Source organism: Macaca nemestrina, chromosome 11, assembly GCF_043159975.1.
Source record: "Macaca nemestrina isolate mMacNem1 chromosome 11, mMacNem.hap1, whole genome shotgun sequence".
Classification (NCBI taxonomy): domain Eukaryota; kingdom Metazoa; phylum Chordata; class Mammalia; order Primates; family Cercopithecidae; genus Macaca; species Macaca nemestrina.
In genome coordinates this window covers 57,217,530-57,240,911 of record NC_092135.1, presented here as the reverse complement: position 1 = coordinate 57,240,911, position 23,382 = coordinate 57,217,530, and the positions used below count along the sequence as shown (strand labels likewise).

The window sequence follows — 23,382 nt, the reverse complement described above, 5'->3', positions numbered from 1 at the left end:
GTACTAGAATGATGGTTAACACATTTAAAAAATTACTCATCTGGATTTCAGTAATGTTGATACTTCTGTATAGAAAAAAATTTGATAGCTTCCTCAGCCAAAATAAATTATTCACTTTTTCATTAAATGCACAAAATTCTTTGGGCATCTACTATGCTCTGCACACAAGGCCAAAAACAGAAGAATAAACATAGTATATTATATTTTATGTTGCTTACAGTTTTTAGGAGATAGATAAACAGACAATTGCAAGACAGAATCTTTAGTGATAAAAGTATGCCTAGATGAGCATACTTTTTGCCAGATGGGCATAGATTGTGCCTAGTTTTCAAAGATTCATTTTGTTTAATTTGCAGTTTCGTACAGTAACTTAAATATAAATTTTCTATAATTGGCTTTATTCAGAAGGGTGACCAAATTGCCAGACTTTTAAATCACCCAGTAAATAAATAAGAACAAAACAGGAAGATATCACTAGGAATTTTTAATGAGGAATAATTTATTTTTACATTTTATGTAGTTTCTAAAATATGCATTTCAAATTAAATCAATAAATGTAAAATTATTTAATGGATATTAGCATAATAAAATTATTTCCATTTTATATTGAAATAGTATTTCATGGTAATTTTTAAAATATTTGTAATTTTTTTGGTAATTAATTTTAATATTAAATTACCATGAATTTTTGCAAAGTATTTTTGGCTGTATCAAGTATGAATGATTTTTAAATTCTACTAAATCTTCTAGGTTCAAATTGAGATCTATTATGTCCTCTGAAATATTATTAATAGACTCTTTGAGTTAAATATGTCAAATATTGGCTGGCCATGGGTGCCTCATGCCTGTAATCCCAGCACTTTGGGAGGCCGAGGCAGGCGGATCACTTGATGCCTCACCAACATAGCTAAACCTCATCTCTACCAAAACTACAAAAATTAGCCAGGTATGGTGGTGCATGCCTGTAATCCCAGCTACCCTGGAGGCTGAGGCAAGAGAATCACTTGAATCCAGGAGATGGAGGTTGCAGTGAGCCCATGTCAGGCCACTGTACTCCAACCTGGGCAACAGAGCATGAATCTGTCTCAAAAAAAAAAAAAAAAGTTAAATGTTGCTACTATGCTCTTCTTTCTTTTGAATATACTTAGAAATTTACCATATGCTGATTTATGTTATCCTTATTTTGTATTTTTCATTTTATCAACAAGCTGATTTGTGACTAAATTTTGTTTATTTTCCTAAATTTGGAAGACAAGCTTGTCACTTAACAAAAATTATTTCCTATGAAATAACATCAGACAGTTGTAAAGTTTATATTCAGAAGCTCTACCATTCGCATCTTTTTATTTAACTAATCTTATTTTCTTATTTTGTATTTTCTTCTGTGGTGTCAGGTTATTTATAACACACATTTTCCCATTGTTTTCTCTAATCTCTACTGTGTACTTATTTACTTTTTTTTTTCTTTGAGAGAGAGTTTCACTCTGTCACCCAGGCTGTGGAGTGCAGTGGTGCGATCTCAGCTCACTGCAACCTCCACTTCCCAGGCTCAAGTGATTCTTGTGCCTCAGCCTCCCCAGTGGCAAGGATTACAGAAGTGCCCCACAACACCCAGCTATGTGCTTATTTACCATTGACATTCTCGAGTACTTTTTAAAATGTTTTTTTCTGAGTTTGATTATGTCTAAAATATTTGAATCTTTCTAGACTTTCATTACCTTACCAATTTTTTGGTTGTTTACAAAGTCTTTGAATTCCACTTTCATTACAGACTCTGTGTTAAGTTATATAAATATCTTTGGGAAACCTCAGTCCCTCCCTGCTTTTTAAAATTTTTTTTTTTTTTTTTTTTTTTTTGAGGCGGAGTTTCGCTCTGTCTCCCAGGCTGGAGTGCAGTGGCCGGATCTCAGCTCACTGCAAGCTCTGCCTCCCAGGTTTACGCCATTCTCCTGCCTCAGCCTCCCGAGTAGCTGGGACTACAGGCGCCCGCCACCTCGCCCGGCTAGTTTTTTTTTTGTATTTTTTAGTAGAGACGGGGTTTCACCATGTTAGCCAGGATGGTCTCGATCTCCTGACCTTGTGATCCGCCCGTCTCGGCCTCCCAAAGTGCTGGGATTACAGGCTTGAGCCACCGCGCCCAGCCTTTAAAATTTTTTATAGCAACATGGTCTCTCTCTGTTGCCCAAGGCTGGTCTCAAATTCCTGGCCTCAAGTGAACCTCTCACCTCAGCCTCCCAAAGCTCTGGGATTACGAGTGTGAACCACTGTGCCTGGTCCTCAGTACAGTAACTTTTTATCAGCTAGGTAGAACCTAGCTTTCAAACCTATAAATAACAAGATTCTGACTGTGCTGATACAAGCCCAAAACACATACTTTGTCTTCCTATCTAAATGTACATCTTTCATCTAAACAGTGGATAAATGATCAATGCTTTTGTATAGTTATTCTTGGTTCAGTTCCCACTGTTCAGGCATGGCTGAATATACATTGGTATCATTTTACTAGTAACACCTTCCTGCAGTGCAGAAGAATAGCTTTTGCAGTTTTCTACTTATACTGTTTTTCAGACCTTTGAAACTGGCAACTACCATGAAAATTTCACTTTTCTTTTAAACTACAGATTTTGCCATTAGATAATGAAGGTGCATACCACTTTACATTCTATTTTTAATGAAGGATATTCCTAGAAAAGTTTTAACGATTATATAATACAATAGCCTGACAATTTTGAGTTTCTTCAGTACTGTATTATTGTGGGGTTTTTTCCTCTAATGTTCTTATGGTTGTCATAGTCAATGAAAAATACCCCATATCTTTTGGAAGTCTGGTCTGAAAGATAATAACTGATTTGGTAATCTAGCAGACTAGCCAGTTGGAGAAGATTGTTTTTGAGATTTTAGATGGGGCAATACAAGATTACTTCATCCTTCCTTGAAAAATGTGTAAAATTTGGCTTATTTCCTTTTCTAAAACTTTAAAGAGATACTCTTTAAGTATTTACCATTTATTGAATGATTTTCTACCACTGGTCATTTTATATCAATAAAACAGTCATTGTTATCTGTAATTTATGAGTGGAAGTAAAAACAAAATTCAGGCTTTCATCATTAACTTTAAGGGGGGAGGCTTTATAAATCTTTTATATTTTAATGTGAAATTACTTGTTTTTGAAATCTCCTTTGAGAACTTATTTTTTAGAACATAAAAAGGCCTACTGATTTTGCTGTATTTATGGGGTTATCTTTAAGTATAGAAGTTTTCTTCCATAAATGTACTTAAGGTATAGTGGATTACAGTAGTCTTATATTATTATTTAGACTATCTGATTTATCAGAGCCAGATTTATATTGTATGTAATCTGAGGAAAGTCTTAACATAGGTTGTAGATGTGAACTTAAATTCTAAGGGTTTAAAACAGATGAGAATGGGATAAGTCATCGAAGAGTGAAATAATTCTTTCATATTCCTAGTTTTCACTTTCATTTTTTAAACTGTGGACTACCTTTGTCCTTTACAAGCTTGAACTCCACAAAGCTGCCAAGTGAAGATCCTTAGATACTGGCCTAATGAGAAGAGTGTTAAGTGTACAAGTTCTACTGTTTAAAATTAGGAAAACAATCAGAAGTATGAGCAATTCAGCAGTTTTGTTCCAAGATGAAACTTGAATTATTTTTGAAATAAAACATAGAAAGCCATTGTGATATTAACTGGAAAGTTAATTTATATATTTTTGTTTGGTTGGTTTGTTTGGTTTTGAGGTGCAGAATGGTGGCGAACAACCGATGCTCATACACGTACAGGAGCAACCTTCTTTCCACCATTACTGGGAATTCCACCACTATTTGCTCCCCCAGCCCAGAATCATGATTCTTCTTCATTCCATTCAAGGACTTCAGGAAAAAGTAATCGAAATGGTCCCGAGAAAGGTATCCGCATTAACATAAGTGAAGAGCTATAAATCTTCCATTCTCATATATTTTCATAATGTTCAGGTTTAATACCTTTTTTTCGTTGTTTGTTTTTGTTTGTTTGTTTTAATAGAGACAAGGTCTCACTCTTTTGCCCAGGCTGGAGTGCAGTTATGTGATCATAGCTTACTGTAGCCTCATCCTCCTGGGCTCAAGCAGTCCTCCTGCCCCAGCCTCCCAAGGACTACGGACATGTACCACTATGCCCAGCTACATTTTTAAATTTTATTTTTAATTTTTGTAGCAACAGGGTCTCTGTATGTTTCCAGAGGTCTCAAACTTCTGGCCTCAAGCAATACTCACACCTCAGCCTCCCAAAGCGCTGGGATTATAGGCGTAGGCCACTACACCCGGCCTTAATAACAGTTTTATAATGTTATACTAGACCTTTTCACATTTTCTTGCTTAATTCTTACAATAATTCTTTGAGATTAGAAGTATTTTATTTTTACAGCCAAAGTCAAATAAGTTGTTCAAGAAAATACTGCTTACATATGGATGTGGCCTAGTCAGGATTTTAGCCCAATTCCACTGCTTTTTCCTCTGTATTTCATTACCTCCCTATATGTAACCCAATATAGTGTGTTACTTCTTCTGTAATTAAGTATTCATTAAAACTAATAACCTAGTACTGTTTTTTAAATGATCACTAATATTTCTGCAATTAATAACTTGTTAGAATATAATTTGAAAATTATAACAACATTTTAGATGGTTTATTATCTTTTCACTTAAGTGTTTTACAAAGTTTGTTCTAAAAGGAGAACATTTGCATTTCATTATCTTTCTAAACATTTTGTTTAATTGAGGTGAAATTCAGTTAACATAATATTAACCATCTTAAAGCGAATAATTTAGTGATATTTAATGCTTTTGCAATGTTGTACAACACCACCTCTATCTTTTTCTGAAACATTTTTATCACTGCAAAAGGAAACTTTATACCCATTAAGCAGTTGCTCCCCATTCCCCTCTCCCTCAGCCCCTGGAAACCATCAGTTTTCACTTTGTCCCTATAGGTTTACCTATTCCGAATATTTCATATAGATGGAATCATACAAGATGACCTTTTCTGTCTTCTTTCACTTACCATGTTTTCAAGTTCATCCAATTGTACATATATCTGCACTTCATTTTTAAATGATGCAATAATATTCCATTGTATAAGCATGTTTATTTTTATTTTCAAGGAGTAAATGGGTCAATAAATGGAAATAATACATCATCTGTAATTGGTATCAACACATCTGTACTATCCACTACTGCTTCAAGTTCCATGGGACAAACTAAAAGTACAAGCTCAGGTGGAGGAAATCGAAAATGTAATCAGGAACAAAGCAAAAACCAGCCTTTGGATGCTAGAGTTGACAAAATCAAGGATAAGGTAAGTTATTCTTGGAAGGACTAATATATAACAGATGTATATATATAAGGTTAGCATTCTGAAGGTCATATCAACAAAATCTATGGTTTAATTTCTTATGAATTACCAACTTTTATTTTTATAGATATGTGTATTTATGGTGTCAGTACAAGTATAAATAATACAAATAGTAACAATAGATAAAATGTATTGAGAATTTACTGCATATCAGCTCTTCTCTAATTGCTTTTCATATAATATATATTAACTCCTCCCTATATCCGAAATGAAGTAGCTACTGTTATTACAAATGGAGAAGCAAAGCACCAAAATAATTAGCCACTAAGTGACTGAGCCAGGATTTAAGAGCAAGTGGGTTAACTCCAGTGCATTAGAAAAGAGTGAATAAGAAAACCTTTTATTATGGAAACTTTCAAATATACAAAGTAGACAGAATAATCATTTGTACCTATTATTCAGCTTCAACAGTTATCACATCATGGCCAGTTTTATTTCATATATATCCCCAACTTTGCAAGTTATCAATTTATTGCCTCTCAGCTCTAAATCACTCTCTTCCAGTTTGCCACTTGTTGCAATCTTAGTCCTTGTTAGTAGACGGTCCTGGAAGAACACTAGAAGAAGATGGTACTTCTTTTTCTTCTTCTTTCTTCTTCTTTTCTTCTTTCTTCTTCTCCTTTGACAGGGTCTGACTCTGTTGCATTGGCTGGAGTGCAGTGGCAGAATCTCAGTTCACTGCAACTTCCACCTCCCAGGCTTAAGTTATCTTCCCACCTGAGCTTCCCTAGTAGCTGGGACTACAGGTGCATGCTACCACACACAGATAATTTTTATATTTTTTGCAGAGATGGGGTCTCACTATGTTGCCAAGGCTGGTCTTGAACACCTGAGCTCAAGGGATCCACCGCCTCAGCCTTCCAAAGTGCTGGAATCGCAGGCATGAGCAACCACATGTGGCTGGGACTTCTTTTTCTGGTTCTAGTGTTTTCTTCTTTTAATTATGCTGTGGCTGCCAATGGGTGATTTCCTTGCTGGCTGACAGCTTCTCTACTGGTGGTGGCCAGAAGATCCAGTGGTGGTCGGGAGACCCAGTAGTATACACCATCTAGTGAGTTTCACTGGCATCTCATGAGGCAGTTTACTATCAAGTTTCGGAAAGTAGGTGGCTTTCAAGCTAATTTTACTGCCACTGTAGCTGACAAGTTCCCAGCCATGTTTTTCTGGTATCTTAGCAAGCAGTGTTTTATGTGTGTCAGCCTTGACTGTGATACCTCATTGAGTTTCTCTGCCATCCAATGGGCAATAGCCACATCCTCTCCTACAAAGTGAAACTCAGCCTTGGGTGAATGAAGGGGTTGGAGGAAAAAGTCCCTTTTCCAAGTTTATCTTTATTTCATTATTCTATCTTAGCCCTATGAAAAGTACATATTCCTACATCTCCTTTGTCTGTATTATTTAGAGGTCACTTTATCCCTCCTAGTAGTTAATCTTCTGTTATTAATCCATAATTCTTTATGTTAAATTTTTCCTGTTCAGATTGTTAATGTGGTTTCTTCCTCCTGAGTAGATCTTGTTGGCTCTTTAACTGGTTCCAGTAGTACGGTGGGTATGCAGTTTGCAGGTGGTAAATTCATTTCTACATTCTGAGCACTCTACACTTTTGGATTCCCTCTTCTACATTATGCCAGAAGCTGTGACATCTCAACTTTATAAAATGTACGTCATCACTGAGTCCAGGTTTCATTTATCTAACCAAGTAAGCTGAGAAGCCTCTAACTATATGATCTAGCATATTATGTGTTAGATCACTCTTATCAGTGGATTTGGTCTGCTCCAATTTCTGATTTCTTCTTGAATGAGAGGTCCGAGTTAAAGCCTTGTCGTCAACTGCAAACATTTGGGAAACAAAGACAAGAGTTGTGTCTTCTCTTCTATGTTTTATAAAAACTGCTTTCAGGGCCTGGTTTTCCAGTGGCAGACAGTCAAAAGTTTGTGATCCTACACACATGATGTTCTTCACCATCTCAGCTGTAATATTGTGACAGGAAGCTTCTGATACATCATAACAAGAATAGCAAGATATGGGTAGCCACTGACTGCAGATGACGTTGATCTGAACTTTAAATCTGAGCTACATGCCTCTTATACTCCAATTTGTAATCCTAAGAACTACTTTATCAAACTTTTCTTTATCGTTTTTCAAGGCAGCACCAAGCTCCATATATTTTCGAGAACAAATGAAACAAAACTGAACAAATACATTTATTTTCTTTTGCTGAGCATATTTCATAGATATATTTCCTCTAAATCTTTAAATTTCCTTCTCAATAGAAAGCATTTTCCAGAGTATAGCATGCTTATATGAAGACTTGGGGGAAGGCCATCTGGTAATGCTAAGAAGCTTGACAGTACCCATCACAAAAATGCAAAAGTGCTGTACACAGACCCCAAGACAACCATTTTATTTCCCTTTCAACCCACACCACTGAGCACTCAAGCAAACATGATAAAATATTCTTGTTTCCTCCCAGGGACACAGGTATCAGTGTCATACTCTCCACCTGTTGCTCTTTACCTGCTCTTGGCTCTTCTCCCATAGGATTTGTTTCAATGGCAGTCTCATTAGTGTAAGGACTAAGGGCCTGTCTCTGAGCTGCTGCCAGTTTCTCTGATGCCAGACACTGACTGAAACCATCCATTTCTGATTCCCATACTATTTTGAACCAAATCCCAGACATCATATCATTGGATGCATTTTTATATGTGCTTCTAAAAGTTAAATGCCCATGCTTTTAACCCTTATGCTATCCTACCTCTTAAGAAGTAGTGCTAAAATCAACTAAAATCTCTGGTGCCTCTACAATGTGTAAGGCATTGTACAAGACCTTGGAGGCATGAATATGACACAGTTCCTGTACTTAGTTCTAATGAGGAACCTGCATTGACATTCCTAAACAGAGTCAGTGCTGTCATACTAAAAGCTATTACTAGGAGAACATACTGAAAACTCACAGAGGCACCTCTTTCTGCCCAGTTTTAGAGATAGATTCTGAGGTACCATATTAGTGTCTAAGGCAACTAAGTGGAAATAACATTATAGAGAGATTGTCTATTCAAGTGAGGCATGCTAGAACTTAAGATTTCAAAAGAACAGCACTTTCAGATGATACGTGGTTCAGCATGTGTTTGTGGGAGTGGGTTGTTCAAGTAAAATGGAGATAAAGGGCATTGGAACTAAAGAAGAAAATCCTATACTTTTTCACCCAATATTTTTTCAGTTTTCAAAACTTTTTTAAAAAGTTGCTTCATTCATTCTTTTCGTGTGTAGTTTGAAAAAAATGTTCTTCAGCTAATTTTGATACCTCCCATGGGTGGTGGGGCACTTAGCCGTTCTCATTGAAAGTCACTGATTAAGTCCAATCCCCTCATATAGTCTACATATGCATTTAGAATAAATATTGATATTTTAAATAATTAAATTAAGACTAAAATATACAGACTGTTAAGAAAAAAATAAAACAATTCAAGGTTGAATGAGTTTTATTCCAACCGTCGTACAAATTATTCTTACCACAGCAACCAAAATAACCTTTACAAACATATCTGGTTTTTTATGGTTTGAAAATATTACATGTTAGAGAATAGTAAGTGGTACTGCCACTGTGGAAAACAGTATGACAATTCCTCAAAAAACTAAAAATTAAATTACCATGTGATTCTGCAATTCTGCTTCTGGGTATGTACCCCCCAAAATTGAAAGCAGGGTCTCAAAGAGGTCTCTGTACACCCATACTCATAGCAGCATTGTCCAGAATAGCTGAAATGTAGACACAACTGAAGTGTCTATCAACAGATAACTGGATAAGCAAAATATGGGGGGAGATGCATGTGTACACATACATACATACATACATACATGTTAATATTATTCAGCTTTAAAAAGGAAGGAAATTCTGATATTTGCTACAACATGGATGAACCTTGAGGACATTATTATACAAAATGAAGTAAGCCAGACACAAAAAGACAAATACTTTACTGTATGATTCCACTTATTTGAGGTACTTAGACTCATCAGAATTATAGACCAAAGTAGAACGATTGTTGCCAGTGGCTAGCATGGAAGGAGGTGTGCAAAGTTAGTGTTTAATAGATAGAGAATTTCAGTTTTACAAGATGAAAAGAGTTAATAGGTATAGAATTTCAGTTTTACAGGATGGATGGCACTGATGTTTGCACAACATTATGAATGTATTTAATATCACTGAACCATATACTTTGAAACGGTTAAAATAGTAAATTTTATGTTATGTGTATTTTTAACAGCAAAAAACGGGGGAGAAATATGCATCAAATGTCATCACTCCCTCCACTAGTGTTCTATCCCACTGGGAATAAAGTCCTTGCCATGGCTTATAAGAGCTGTGTGATCTGACCTCTACCAGTTCATACATGCTTATTTCCGTCCACTGTCTCTCCTGATTCATTATGCTCTAACTGGTCTGCTGACCTTTTCATTTTTGAACACACCCAACCAACTTCTAGCTGGTGGCTTTTTCCTTTGCTACTTCCCATCTTGAAAGGCTCTTCTCTTATGTCCTTGGGTGATTGGCTCTTGCTTTCCCTTGGGAGATGACTACGTGTTAAGCAAAGCCCCACTCCACTCCCCAGCACACATTGTCTATCCAGTTATTCTGTTTTACTCATGGTATTTATCACTCAAAACAATTATTTAAATTGTTTGTTGATTCTCTTCTTCTAGTTCTCACTAAGCAGAGCTGGTGTCTGTTTCTCACACCCTTGTATCAACAGAGACTTGAGCAACTATGCCTGGTACATCATAGCCTTGAATATGTATTTGTTTTGTTATTAAAAGAAATAAGTATACAGTGAAATGAAAGTTCAAGGAGAGGATTCTGAAAAGTTTTCCCAGATTGGATGGGGGAAAATTAATAAACTGTGATACAAACCCATCTTTTCCCTATTTCTCTAATACTCACACTTCTCATTTCTCCTTGTTTTAATGAGTGCTAAATGTGTTACCTTATCAAACTAGAACTCTTTACACATGGCGAAAGTATGCTCGGCACACACTCCCTGCATCAGAATCACAGTAAGTGCCCAGTTTAGAAGTGGGACTCAGGAATGTTATGCACCCTAAAGCTTCAGAACCAGCACCTCTGGATGACTACTCCTGGGGAGTATAGTCCCCATTTCTCATGCCACCTTTAAATAAAAAGCTACACACTTATTCCTTGGGCATTTAAATAGGAGTTAATTTTTCTCTGCTAAATCACTGTCACGTCACTCTCTTATTTCTTTTCTTTCTTATCCCTTACTAAAACAAAAATGTTTATTTCCGTTTAGGTACCTTATGCTTTTCAGTCTTACTATACATGCTTAGAAAACAACAACAGATGTTGGTTGCAAAGAAGTAGCTGTTTCTTTGACAAACAAATGGTAGTCTTAATATTAATATATTATTATTTTCCTTTAATCTCTACCTTGTGATCTTTCTCATCTTGTGGTGGTTCCCATACAATTCCAATTCAGTTTCTCATTCCTGCCTGCCCTGCTTTGAGGGAAGAAAACTCAAGAAATGATGGGAACTATTAGTCTGCTTATTGAAGTGTGTATCTTTGAAGAAGGCCTTCTGTTAGCTGGTTTGGAGCAGTTAAAACAGAGTCATTGCAAGGCTGGCTGTGGTGGCTCCTGCCTGTAATCCCAGCATTTTGGGAAGCTGAGGCGGGTGAATCATAAGGTTAGGAGTTCAAGACCAGCCTGGCCAAGATGGGGAAACCCTGTCTCTACTAAAAATACAAAAATTAGCCGGGCGTGGCGGCAGGTGCCTGTACTCCCAGCTACTCGGGAGACTGAGGCAGAGAATTGCTTGAACCTGGGAGGCAGAGGTTGCAGTGAGCTGAGGTCTTGCCACTGCATTCCAGCCTGGGCGACAGAGCGAGACTCTGTCTCAAAAAAATAAAAAAACAGAGTCATTGCAAACAGAATATAATGGCGGGAGTGACTCTCCTCACTATATGAATGTTACCTGAATCAGTGTTCAGAAGACACAATAAAAAGACTATAGATTTGCAATCTGTAACCGTGGCTTCAATGTGGCTTTCTGTTGTGGAGATATATTACTGTATTTCATTCCCCAATCCTGAGTAGTCATGAAAGGATGTATTTCTGTTAATATCATAACTTTTGTAATTTATTGTTATTCTTTCTATATTTTTTTCTTTATCAGCAAATGCTATTAAATGTTCCTAGATCGTACTTAATCTTCTTGCTCCATCATTTCACTGTTTCTCCTTTTCAGTCTTTCTATTGGTGAAATTTTAACTTTCCCTTTGTTAAATAATTATAAATATTTTCAATGTTCTACGTGACAGAGCTTGTACTTTTTATTGAGGAGTTCTAAGTTACTTGATTGGTTTGTTAATTTGTTATAATTCATCTCATGATTTTTGCTGTTTTTATCTACTACTATTGTGTGTTCTTGAACACAAAACTTCACTTTTATGTGACCTAATGCCACTTTCTACCAGCTTTAGATTTTATTTTTCTTGCAGAGTCTTAACTGTTCCAGAAATAAATATCTCTCTTTATATTTATCTACCTTGTCTTCTACCTTTTTTAATCTTTTCTGAAATGAAACATAAAGAGTTAAATTCCTTGACCCTAACTAAAGCAGCCGCATAAGACTGTTGCTACCCTACTTTATCTTCTCTACAGCACTTATTATTATATGGAATGATTTGTTTTTATGTTAAGCATCTGTCTATACTCCCCTATCACCAGCACTAGTAAGTTTCTTGAAGGCAAGGACTCAGTCTTGGACACACCCAGAAAGGTGTGTGTGGCATGTTATAGGTAAATGTTTGGCTACTGACTCACTGTCTGCAAAAAGAAAGAAGATTAAATGTGTAACTTTTGATGTATGTATCATAGTTGGAATCATTTTGTGAACTGATCTTTTTAGTCTGTCGCACATTTTGAAGATTAGCAGCCATGTGAATACATCTACACATATGCTATATTGATATTTTCAATATTCTACATGACAGAACTTGCACTTTTTATTGAGGAGTTCTGTCATGTAAGTTAAGTTGATCAGTTTGTTAAATAATTATCCTTACAATATGTGACTTTTTCCTACAATAACATTTGAGATTGAAAATAGCATTTGAAAATTAAAAAGAGCATACCTTTTATTGAAACTTGAATGTTTTCGAAAAATAAAGTCTTGCCAACTACCTTGTCATTATCCAGAAACCAAGGAAGAAAGCAATGGAAAGTTCCAGCAACAGTGATAGTGATTCAGGCACATCATCAGACACCTCAAGTGAAGGCATTAGTAGTAGTGATTCAGATGATCTAGAAGAAGATGAAGAGGAAGAAGATCAAAGTATTGAAGAAAGTGAAGATGATGATTCTGATTCAGAGAGTGAAGCACAACATAAAAGTAACAACCAGGTATAATTTTTTTCATGGACAGTATCCAAACATTATTCATATTTAGAAATTAACTGGTTTATCTTGACTCTCAAAGTCTGTAGTTTTAAAGTTAATCATTACTTTGAGTTCATACTTTTGCCCAAGAAAGAAGATGAAGAAATATTTTTAAAGGGACATATGGTATTTTATGAATTTTTAGATTTTTAGGTATTATCATAAGGCATTAGGAACACTTTTAAAGTATCCGTTTTTATCTCCAGGTTTTACTGCTTGATAGTCTTTATCTTAATAGATGTTAGGAACTTACCTTTTCATTTTTATTTCTAGGTGCTATTACATGGTATTTCAGACCCAAAAGCAGATGGACAGAAAGCAACTGAAAAAGCCCAGGAAAAAAGAATACACCAGCCATTACCTCTTGTGTCTGAATCCCAGACTCACTCATCATTCCAATCCCAGCAGAAGCAGCCTCAGGTTTTGTCACAGCAGCTTCCATTTATTTTCCAAAGCTCTCAGGCAAAGGAGGAATCTGTGAACAAACACACCAGTGTGATACAGTCTACGGGATTGGTGTCCAATGTGAAACCTTTATCTTTGGTAAATCAAGCCAAAAAGGAAACTTACATGAAACTCATAGTTCCTTCTCCTGATGTTCTTAAAGCAGGGAATAAAAATACCTCTGAAGAATCTAGTTCATTGACCAGTGAATTGAGATCCAAACGGGTGAGTTACAAATTATTTATACAAGAATTTTACTACTAGAAACAGATAGAGCTTCTATATTGTCTTATAATACACAAGTTTAAGTTAAATTCTACCCTCATTTTTATACCTTCTTAGTCTCCAGGAATAGAATATGTACATCAGAAAACTAAATGTCTCTCATTTTATATTCATATATGTATCTGTTTAATGTATTTTTGGCAATGCAATCATGTTACTCCAGCTCCCCTGCAACCCATCCCTAAGATAAGCCCCCACACCCAAGATCTAAGGATTTAGAAATAAGGGGATAAGTATGTTTGAATAAGACAAGCTTCACAATTACTTGGGTTTAAAATTAATGTCCTTTTTTTCCTAATACCAATTTTTTTTTTTTTTTTTTTTTTTGAGACAGGGTCTCAATCTGTTGCCCAGGCTGGAGGGCGGTGGCTCAATCTCAGCTCACTGCAACCTCCACCTCCTGGATCCAAGTGATCCTGCTGCCTCAGCCTTCCTAATAGCTGGGACTACTGGCGTGCATCACGACACCAGGCTAATTTTTGTGTATTTAGTAAAGATGGGGTTTCACCATGTTGGCCAGGCTGATCTCGAATTCCTGACCTCAAGTGATCTGCCTGCCTCGGCCTCCCAAAATGCTGGGATTACAGGCGTGAGCCACCACATCCAGCCAAATATATTCTTTTTCAAAGAAATGGACTCAAGTAATTTACCTCTATAGTTCTAGAATGTATACATTTTAAGTGTAAAAACCCTTCATAAAGAATCACTTTTCTGGCCAGACATGGTGGTTCACACCTGTAATCCCAGCACTTTGGGAGCCAAGGCAGAAGGACTGTTTGAGCCCAGGACTGTTTGAGACCAACCTCCGCCACATAGTGAGACCCTGTCTCTACCAAAAAAAAAAATTCCTTTGCCATTTCTAGAAGTAGAAATATAACTTCTACTTACACAAATACTGGAAACACTCTTCAGAGAATTTTCTCATCTTTGTTTTTCTTGCTGTTGATTTTACTACATAGACTACCTTCATATGTCCAGCAAAATTCTAATAATTAAATGAGTATTGCTTTTTATTCTAGAATCAGCCTAGAGTAGCAAACCATTATGTTTGAACACAATATTACAAACATTATCATTAGGCAACTTAATTAGATAACACTTGTAGAGCATTTACTGTTTGCCAGCCATTGTTTTAATTGCTGAACATACATTAACTTATTGGTCATAACATCTATGAGTGCTACTAATATTATCCTCATTTACAGATGATAAAATTGGACATTCACATTAGACTCAACTCTAAAAGATTACCTTCTCTTTGTCAGTACCTGTCATTGAGTTAGAGGTACCTACCTGCATCCCTCATTAGTTCGTTATTTTCTTAAAGGTTATTTAATCACTGAATCCTTCAGTACCCTTACACTGAAGACAATGTAACTTAAATCCATATAGATTGATTGAATACATAGACCAGGAGTGGAATTTTGTAGATCTTATGTCAGCTTTCTTTTATCAACTTTTTTTTTTTTTTGAGGCAGAGTCTCACTCTGCTGCCCAGGCTGGAGTGCGGTTGCGGGATCTCGGCCTCGGCTCACTGCAAGCTCCGCCTCCCGGGTTCACACCATTCTCCTGCCTCAGCCTCCCAAGTAGCTGGGACTACAGGCGCCCGCCACCACACCCGGCTATTTTTTCTGTATTTTTAGTAGAGATGGGGTTTCACCGTGTTAGCCAGAATGGTCTCAATCTCCTGACCTCATGATCCACCCGCCTCGGCCTCCCAAGTACTGGGATTACAGGCATGAGCCACTGCGCCCGGCCCTCTTTTATCGACTTTTATCTGGAGGACTTTTTGTGATCTGCAGGGTCTCGGGGAGCAAGAGCTTGGAGATAGGACAGGTTTTGGAACTCGTCTCCTCTTCCCGTCCAAATGGGTTTGTTTGTTTTTTTTAGGCAGAGTCTCGCTCTGTTGCCCAGGCTGGAGTGCAGTGGCGCTATCTCGGCTCACTGCAAGCTCCACCTCCCCGGCTCAAGCATTCTCCTGCCTCAGCCTCCCAAGTAGCTGCTACTACAGGCGCCTGCCACTACCCCCAGATAATTTTTATATTTTCGGTAGAGATGCGGTTTCACCATGTTGGCCAGGCTAGTCGCAAACTCCTGACCTCAAGTGATCTGCCTGCCTTGGCCTCCCAAACTGCTGGGATTACAGGCGTGAGCCACCGCGCCTGGCCCCAAATGGATATCTTAAAGCAGCAAGAGGTTTGCTACTATACAGGTCTCAAATTTCTCTCCATCTCCTTTTTACACATCACCCCTGATTTTAAAAATGATAATATGTGTACTATAAAAGAGCAATTTGAATAAAATATAGAAATCTTTGGCTGTTATTAAAAACTTATTGGTGTCAATAAATGGGAAGTGATTCTTTAGAATTACAGTGAGGAACACTGTAATTGTTGCAGAAAATTAAAATACAAAACTAAAGGGACTTTGGTTTTTATGGCCCTTTGGACCTGTATATTTAGAAGGAAAACTTACTACCTATAAAAAAAGGTTACAAAATTATTACATAATTATGTTCTAACAGACGAAATCACTCATTTTTCTGCTGAAAATTTAAATCTTGTATATATTAAAGTATTTTATGTAAGAATTTTGCTATAAAATTACATTGAAAAAGTACATCTAACTAGTATAATTTTCCGTAATTTACTGAATAATTACTAATTAAGCACTTTCTCTTTGTAAGATATTGCCTTAGGTACAAATATTTTGTGACAGTTTTTATTTGCAAAGATTATCTTAATTTCTAAACTAATACAGCATAGTTGTTTTTCATAAATGAAAAAGTTTACATTGCTTACTGCTTGTTAGTACTGCTGCTTTAAAATATTTAATAAGTATTTCAGGCTGAGTGCAGTGGCTCATGCCTGTAATCCCAGTACTTTGGGAGGCCAAGAGCAGGTGGATCACGTGAGGTCAGGAGTTCAAGGCCAGCCTGGCCAACATGGTGAAACCCCTTCTCTACTAAAAATCCAAAAAAAAGGCTGGGTGCGGTGGTTCACGTCTGTAGTCCCAGCACTTTGGGAGGCCAAGGCAGGTGGATCACAGGGTCAAGATATCAAGACCATCCTGGCCAACATTGTGAAACCCCATCTTTACTGAAAATATAAATATTAGCTGGGTGTGGTGGCATGCGCCTGTAGTCCCAGCTACTCGGGAGGCTGAGGCAGGAGAATCGCTTGAGCTGGGGAGGCGGAGGTTGCAGTGAGTCAAGATCGCGCCACTGCACTCCAGCCTGGAGACACAGTGAGAGACTCTGTCTCAAAAAAAAACAAAAACAAAAAAAACAAAAACATTAGCCAGGTATGATGGCACGCGTCCGTAGTCTCAGCTACTCAGGAATCTGAGGCAGGCTTAAACCCAAGAGGTGGGGGTTGCCACGAGCCAAGATCGTGCCACTGCACTCCAGCCTGGGTGACAGAGTGAGACTCTGTCTAAAAATAATAATAAGAAGAATAAATACAATATTTAGTAAGTATTTTATATAACGTTCCATCAGCATTTACACTTGCGAAATCTCCATCACAAATCTTTGCTGATTTGAGTGTTAGGAGCCCAAGTCTGATGCTGACAACACTGCTGATTTTAATTTCAAGGCAATCATTTTCAATGTAGAATTTTACCTTAGATTAAGAAATTCTACTCCTTCTGTTAACTGAAAAGATCTTAATAATTCTAATGCTGCTTATTTTTATGTAATATTTTAATCATAGTAGCTTAATAAAAATCATGATTGTATTGTTTTCAAGGAGATTCTAATAGTTAAATAAGTTTTTGTTTCTTTATAGACATAAATTTTATGGCTTAATGGTTTATAATCTTTTCCAAGAAAATTGTATTTTTCTAAATTGTTTACTCTGGAATGTTACTATGGAAAGGCACACTAAAGTAGAACCCACAGAATGTCCACTTCCACCAGCTTAGTGTCTTAAATCTTTGCTTCACAGAAGTTCTTGCTCAGGAATTTACTCATTCAGCAACCTAAAATTGTTTTTTGAGCACATACCAAGCACAGGGTTCTGAGCAATGTCTTAGGAAGACCATAAAGGTGAATAAATGAGTGTTTCTACCCTGAGGAATTTATCAAAGATGTTAAGTTATCTCCTTAGAGATTTCAGGCATATAGGCATATGCTATGTATACTAAAGATGGTGTGGCATAAGAGTACATATAGTCACCAACTTAAACTTGTTTGACTTGGCTGGGCGCAGTGGCTCACACCTGTAATCCCAGCACTTTGGGAGGCCGAGGCAGGCGGATCACAAGGTCAAGAGATCGAGACCATCCTGGCCAACATGGTGCAACCCTATCTCTACTAAAAATACAAAAATTAGCTGGGCATGGTGGTGCATGCCTGTAGTTCCAGCTACTTGGGAGACTGAGGCAGAACAATCGCTTGAACCCAGGAGGTAGAGGTTGCAGTGAGCCAAGATCGCACCACTGCACTCCAGCCTGTCAACAGAGCAAGACTCCGTCTCAAAAAAAAAAAAAAAGACTTGTTTGACTTATGATCTTTCAACTTTACAATGGTGCAAATGCTATACACATTCAGTAGAAATCGGTACAATAGTCCCTTGATGCTGGGCAGCAGCAGTGAGCCACAGCTCCTGCTTGGCCACATGATAATGAGGGCAGACAACCAATACTCTACAGTGTACTGTGTTGGTAGATTATTTTGCTCAACTTTAGGCTAATGTAAGTGTTTTCAGTATATTTAAGGTAGCCTAGACTAAGTTGTGATGTTTGGTAGGTTAGGTGTATTGTATCTATTTTTGACTTAATGATATTTTCAACTTTCGATGAGTTTATGGGGAAGTCACCCCATGGCAAGCTGAGGAGCATCTGTATAAAGAGGTAAAGGAGCTCAAAGGAAAGAGGCAAAGAATGCTGGGAAATTTGGAAAGCTTCTTGGTTTGGATCTTGAAGAATAAACAGTATTTTGTCAGCTTGAAATTTCTTTTTTTTTTTTTTTCTTTTTTTTGAGACGGAGTCTCGCTCTGTTGCCCAGGCTGGAGTGCAGTGGCCGGATCTCAGCTCACTGCAAGCTCCGCCTCCCAGGTTCAGGCCATTCTGCCTCAGCCTCCCGAGTAGCTCGGGCCATAGGCGCCCACCACCTCGCCCGGCTAGTTTTCTGTATTTTTTAGTAGAGACGGGGTTTCACCGTGTTAGCCAGGATGGTCTCAATCTCCTGACCTAGTGATCTGCCCGGCTCGGCCTCCCAAAGTGCTGGGATTACAGGCTTGAGCCACCGCGCCCAGCCTGTCAGCTTGAAATTTCTAAGAGGAGGCTATTTCATGCAAGAAAATGGTTTTAGGTTTGGATTATTGTGAAAATGGAAGCAACAGTAAAGCAAGGAGGATAGTCAAAAGGCGTATAATTTTTAAGGGGTAAAAGCTAATTAAATTTTATTTAGTTACAGCCGAAATGTAGCAACCAACTAGTCATAGCTGTTGCTACTTTTACAGCACTTGTATATCATGATTTAAATTTGTGTGTGATATGATAGTTGTAATTTGTTTTCAGATATTGAAAGCAAATAAAAGCAATCTTTGTTTTGTGGTACATTTTGTTGTGTTTTTTAACTTATGTTTCAACAGGAACAATATAAACAGGCATTCCCATCACAGTTAAAGAAACAAGAGTCATCTAAGAGCCTGAAGAAGGTTATTGCAGCTTTGTCAAATCCAAAAGCAACCTCTAGTTCACCAGCACATCCAAAACAAATATTAGAAAACAACCACCCAAATCCATTCTTGACAAATGCACTTTTAGGTAATCACCAACCAAATGGAGTTATTCAAAGTGTCATTCAAGAAGCTCCTCTAGCACTTACTACCAAAACTAAAATGCAGAGCAAGATTAATGAAAACATTGCTGCTGCAAGTAGCACTCCTTTTTCCTCACCTGTAAATTTGAGTACAAGTGGGAGAAGAACCCCTGGCAATCAGACACCTGTAATGCCCTCTGCTTCTCCCATCCTGCATAGTCAAGGGAAGGAAAAAGCAGTTAGCAATAATGTAAACCCGGTGAAAACACAGCGTCACTCCCATCCTGCAAAAACTTTAGTGGAACAATTCAGAGGAACAGATTCAGACATTCCCAGTAGTAAAGATTCTGAAGATTCAAATGAGGATGAAGAGGAAGATGATGAGGAAGAAGATGAGGAAGATGATGAAGATGATGAATCTGATGACAGCCAATCAGGTTATTTTCATTTTAAAATTTAAAGTATTTCTCTAGATGCTATATGAACCAGACATTTTAAAGCATTTCTTAATTCAGACTTAAAATCACTGTGATTTACTGTGTTTCACACAGCTTTGTGCATTTCTATAATGAGCTCGTAAAATACAGGAGTAATTGATACTGGAAATCCTAAGTCAGATTCTCAGCTTGTTATTCATTTGACATTAAACAAATAATCACTTTAGGATGAATACAAATGATGCATAAATTAAGACATAATTTCATCAACTTGCTTAATTTTTATTTCATTCAGGACCACTCTTCTTTCATTTCTTCTGCTACTTGTTAAAATGTATCACCAGGTGTTTTGAACAAAGATAGAATTATAGTCATAGTCATTCAGAAAGTACCAAAAATCTAAATCTCTATGAATGTTCCATCAATAACAGAAAATTTGTTAAATAACATATAGATGACTCTCTGATTTAATTTTGAGTCACTTTTTTTTTTTTGCTGGATCGGGGGTTAACTTCTTTGCATTTTTATTTTCCTTCCCTCTCCTCATTCCACAGAAGATTGAAAACATAAAATACAAGAGAGCTTAAATTGTGAATACAAAAATGAAATACGTATTATAAACATTTGTGGATTTGTTACTGGTCAACTACAGATTCAACTAATTTTTTTAGCAGCTAATCTGAATAGGAAAATATACTCAGCTGTACAATTTATAGTGTCTATAAGTTAAAAACAAACTTCGTGCTCAGGGTAAGAACCACTCTTCCTGGGGTTTCCATAAAACAACTTTGTATGATAGATCATAAATATCAATATTCATTACTTTTAAAACTTTTATAATGAATTTCAATATAGGCAAATGATATCACACAAACCAGAATTCCACAGAAGCTATTGTTCTGTGAACTATGAGGAAACAGTCTAAGTATTACTCCTATGTTTATCAAGTTTAATCTAGTAATAGATTTTACATATCTAGAGGAACGGATGCATCATACATAGAACTACATAGCTAGAACAAACTTAAATTATTGAATTATCCTACTATAATTATTTCTGTAGGCCTAGTTTTTTGAGAGGCCAGAAAAGCCTGATGAAGTCTTGTATGTAAATAGAAAAACTGCAGCCAAAAAACCAAGAATCTCCTGTTGAAACTGGTTTTCTTTTACTCCAGAGCCCAAATGGAAGTATGATGGTAGTTCCAGATTTCTCTTTCTCATATTTGACTTACTGTACTTCATAAGCTATTGGAATCTGTTAGTTTGAATAGTCAATTTAATCCCCGTTTACTTTAGTTTCTCCATTAAATAAAAAATTATTTTGACACCAAGCAGAACTCATCATGTGAATAATGTCACATGAGAACTGTTTTAGATTAAAGTGTTGAGTAAAACTTACACTTTAAAAAAATTTTTTTGAAGATTTATATCCTGCATACACTGTTCTCAAATAGCTTATAACATTAACTCTGTAGGAAAATTGCTCATTTGAGTTCTCATTCACAGTTGCTGGTTCCTGAGCTAGTCCATTTAGATACAAACTGCAAATTATTGGTGATTATCTAGTTATAATATACAAATGCTTCTTTTACTTCCCAGAATCAGATAGTAATTCAGAATCAGATACAGAAGGATCAGAAGAAGAAGATGATGATGATAAAGACCAAGATGAATCAGATAGTGATACTGAAGGAGAGAAAACTTCAATGAAACTGAATAAAACAACTTCCTCTGTCAAAAGCCCTTCCATGAGTCTTACAGCTCACTCAACACCTCGTAACCTCCACATAGCAAAAGCCCCAGGCTCTGCTCCTGCTGCCTTATGTTCTGAATCCCAGTTACCTGCTTTTCTTGGTACATCTTCTTCCACACTTACTTCAAGCCCACACTCTGGTACCTACCCTTTATTTTTATTATTCTAAAGTAGAAGTCAAACCATAGCAAGAATTTTTATTGATAGAGTGTTCTGGAGATGATCTCACTGGAATCAAGATTAGAGTTAGATTTTAGGTTGGCTAAGGAAGGTCAGCATGTATTTTCAAAGAATATGACTTATAACCTGGTCTTTTTTTTCCCCCTGATTTTCCAGTTTAAGGATCTGATTAATGACAGTTCTTTTGGTTTTGAACCTTTTCTGCTTTTGTGTTCAGTTTGTGCTTCTAGAATGTAGAATTTAATTGACATTTGGACTTTTTTGTACACTTGACCCTTGAACGCAGGATTTAGGAGCACTGGCTCCACACACAGTCGAAAATCTACATGGAACTTTTGGCTTCTCAAAAATTTAACTGTTAGCCTACTATTGACCAGAAGCCTTACTGATAACATGAATAGTCAATTAACATATGTTGTATGTGTTCTATGCTGTATTACAATAAAGAGAAAAGACAAATGTTAGTAAGAAAATCATAAGCAAGAGAAAATATATTGACTCTTCATTACGTGGAAGTGGATCATTATAAAGATCTTCATTCTCATCTTCATGTTGAATAGGCTGAGGAGGAGGTGGATTGGTCTTGCTGTCTCCTGGGTGACAGAAGTGGAGGAAAATCTGAATATAAGTGGACTCACACAGTTCAAACCCATGTTGTTCAACGGCCAACTGTACTTTATAAAGAAGCTCACTTGGTTACTTAAGATGCTATCTGCCCAACATGTAGCCAGTGTTGTTTCTATTAGAGAGTAGCAATCTTATTCCATTAATATGCCATGTCCTTTTTTTTCCTATTTTGACTTTTTATAAATTCCTAGAGGTCTTCATTAAACATTTCTACATTTAATATTCCAAAACTACTCTCAGTTCTCATTCCATGTCTAAGAAAATATAGATGTATACAGTAAAATATTTTGTTATTTTACTTATTTCATTCTCCTCTTGTCAATTTCTAGCTTTGCTTTCATTTACCACATACCAGTATGATAGCCTACTAATTTTAGATGAGTTTATTTATGTTTGTGAAACTTGATCTCGGTCTTTGAAAATTTTTACATAAAATCATAATCCTGATCCTTGGTGGTTTAGGTTAATTAAAAGACCTGGTAGTGTTTTTGACTATGGATATATATGGACATAGAAATTAAATCATCTTTAAATGTATGAGCCAACTGTTGAAATTTTTCAGCATCCGAAAACTCATATTTTCAAAGTCAACAATTTAAAAAAGTTTTCTGAAACCTCTTTCTGTCCTGCTTCTCTAGCCATTTCTTTAATAACAAAATGAGAGGAAAGGTATATATTTTTACCTTGAATTGTATTTTCTTTAGAGAGAAAAACTAGTTATTCTGTCATTCAGACCTAAAAGAACAAAAAAGCCCCCTGCCTTATACAGTGTTTTATTGAAAACCATCTAAAAATAATGTATAAATTATAGAAATACACTAAATAATCCAAGTCATTAACATATACTTTTTAAAAGAAAACTTTCTAAACGATCAAGATTATTATCTCTATTAATGAATTTTTTATATTAACCAATTGAATTTTTTTAAAGGCACTTCCAAAAGAAGAAGAGTAACAGATGAACGTGAACTGCGTATTCCATTGGAATATGGGTATGCAAAATAAGGTTTCCCTTTTTCTTT

General features: G+C 36.5%; 1 protein-coding gene across 31 annotated transcripts in view; it reads left to right on the top strand.

Annotated features, from left to right (window-relative positions):
- Nucleotides 1–23,382, top strand: part of LOC105493186 (bromodomain adjacent to zinc finger domain 2B) — a 412,599-nt gene that overhangs the window by 270,181 nt on the left and 119,036 nt on the right. For 28 of the 31 annotated variants that reach the window (XM_071072832.1, XM_024796394.2, XM_011760666.3 and 25 more), the window contains 7 exons: nt 3,760–3,927; nt 5,160–5,353; nt 12,629–12,832; nt 13,142–13,537; nt 19,195–19,801; nt 21,400–21,693; nt 23,292–23,352. In XM_071072832.1, coding sequence (XP_070928933.1) covers nt 3,760–3,927; nt 5,160–5,353; nt 12,629–12,832; nt 13,142–13,537; nt 19,195–19,801; nt 21,400–21,693; nt 23,292–23,352 — 1,924 coding nt within the window. The remainder of the gene's footprint in view (nt 1–3,759; nt 3,928–5,159; nt 5,354–12,628; nt 12,833–13,141; nt 13,538–19,194; nt 19,802–21,399; nt 21,694–23,291; nt 23,353–23,382) is intronic. The other 3 variants (XM_011760678.3, XM_011760692.3, XM_011760689.3) reach the window with 2 other exon arrangements.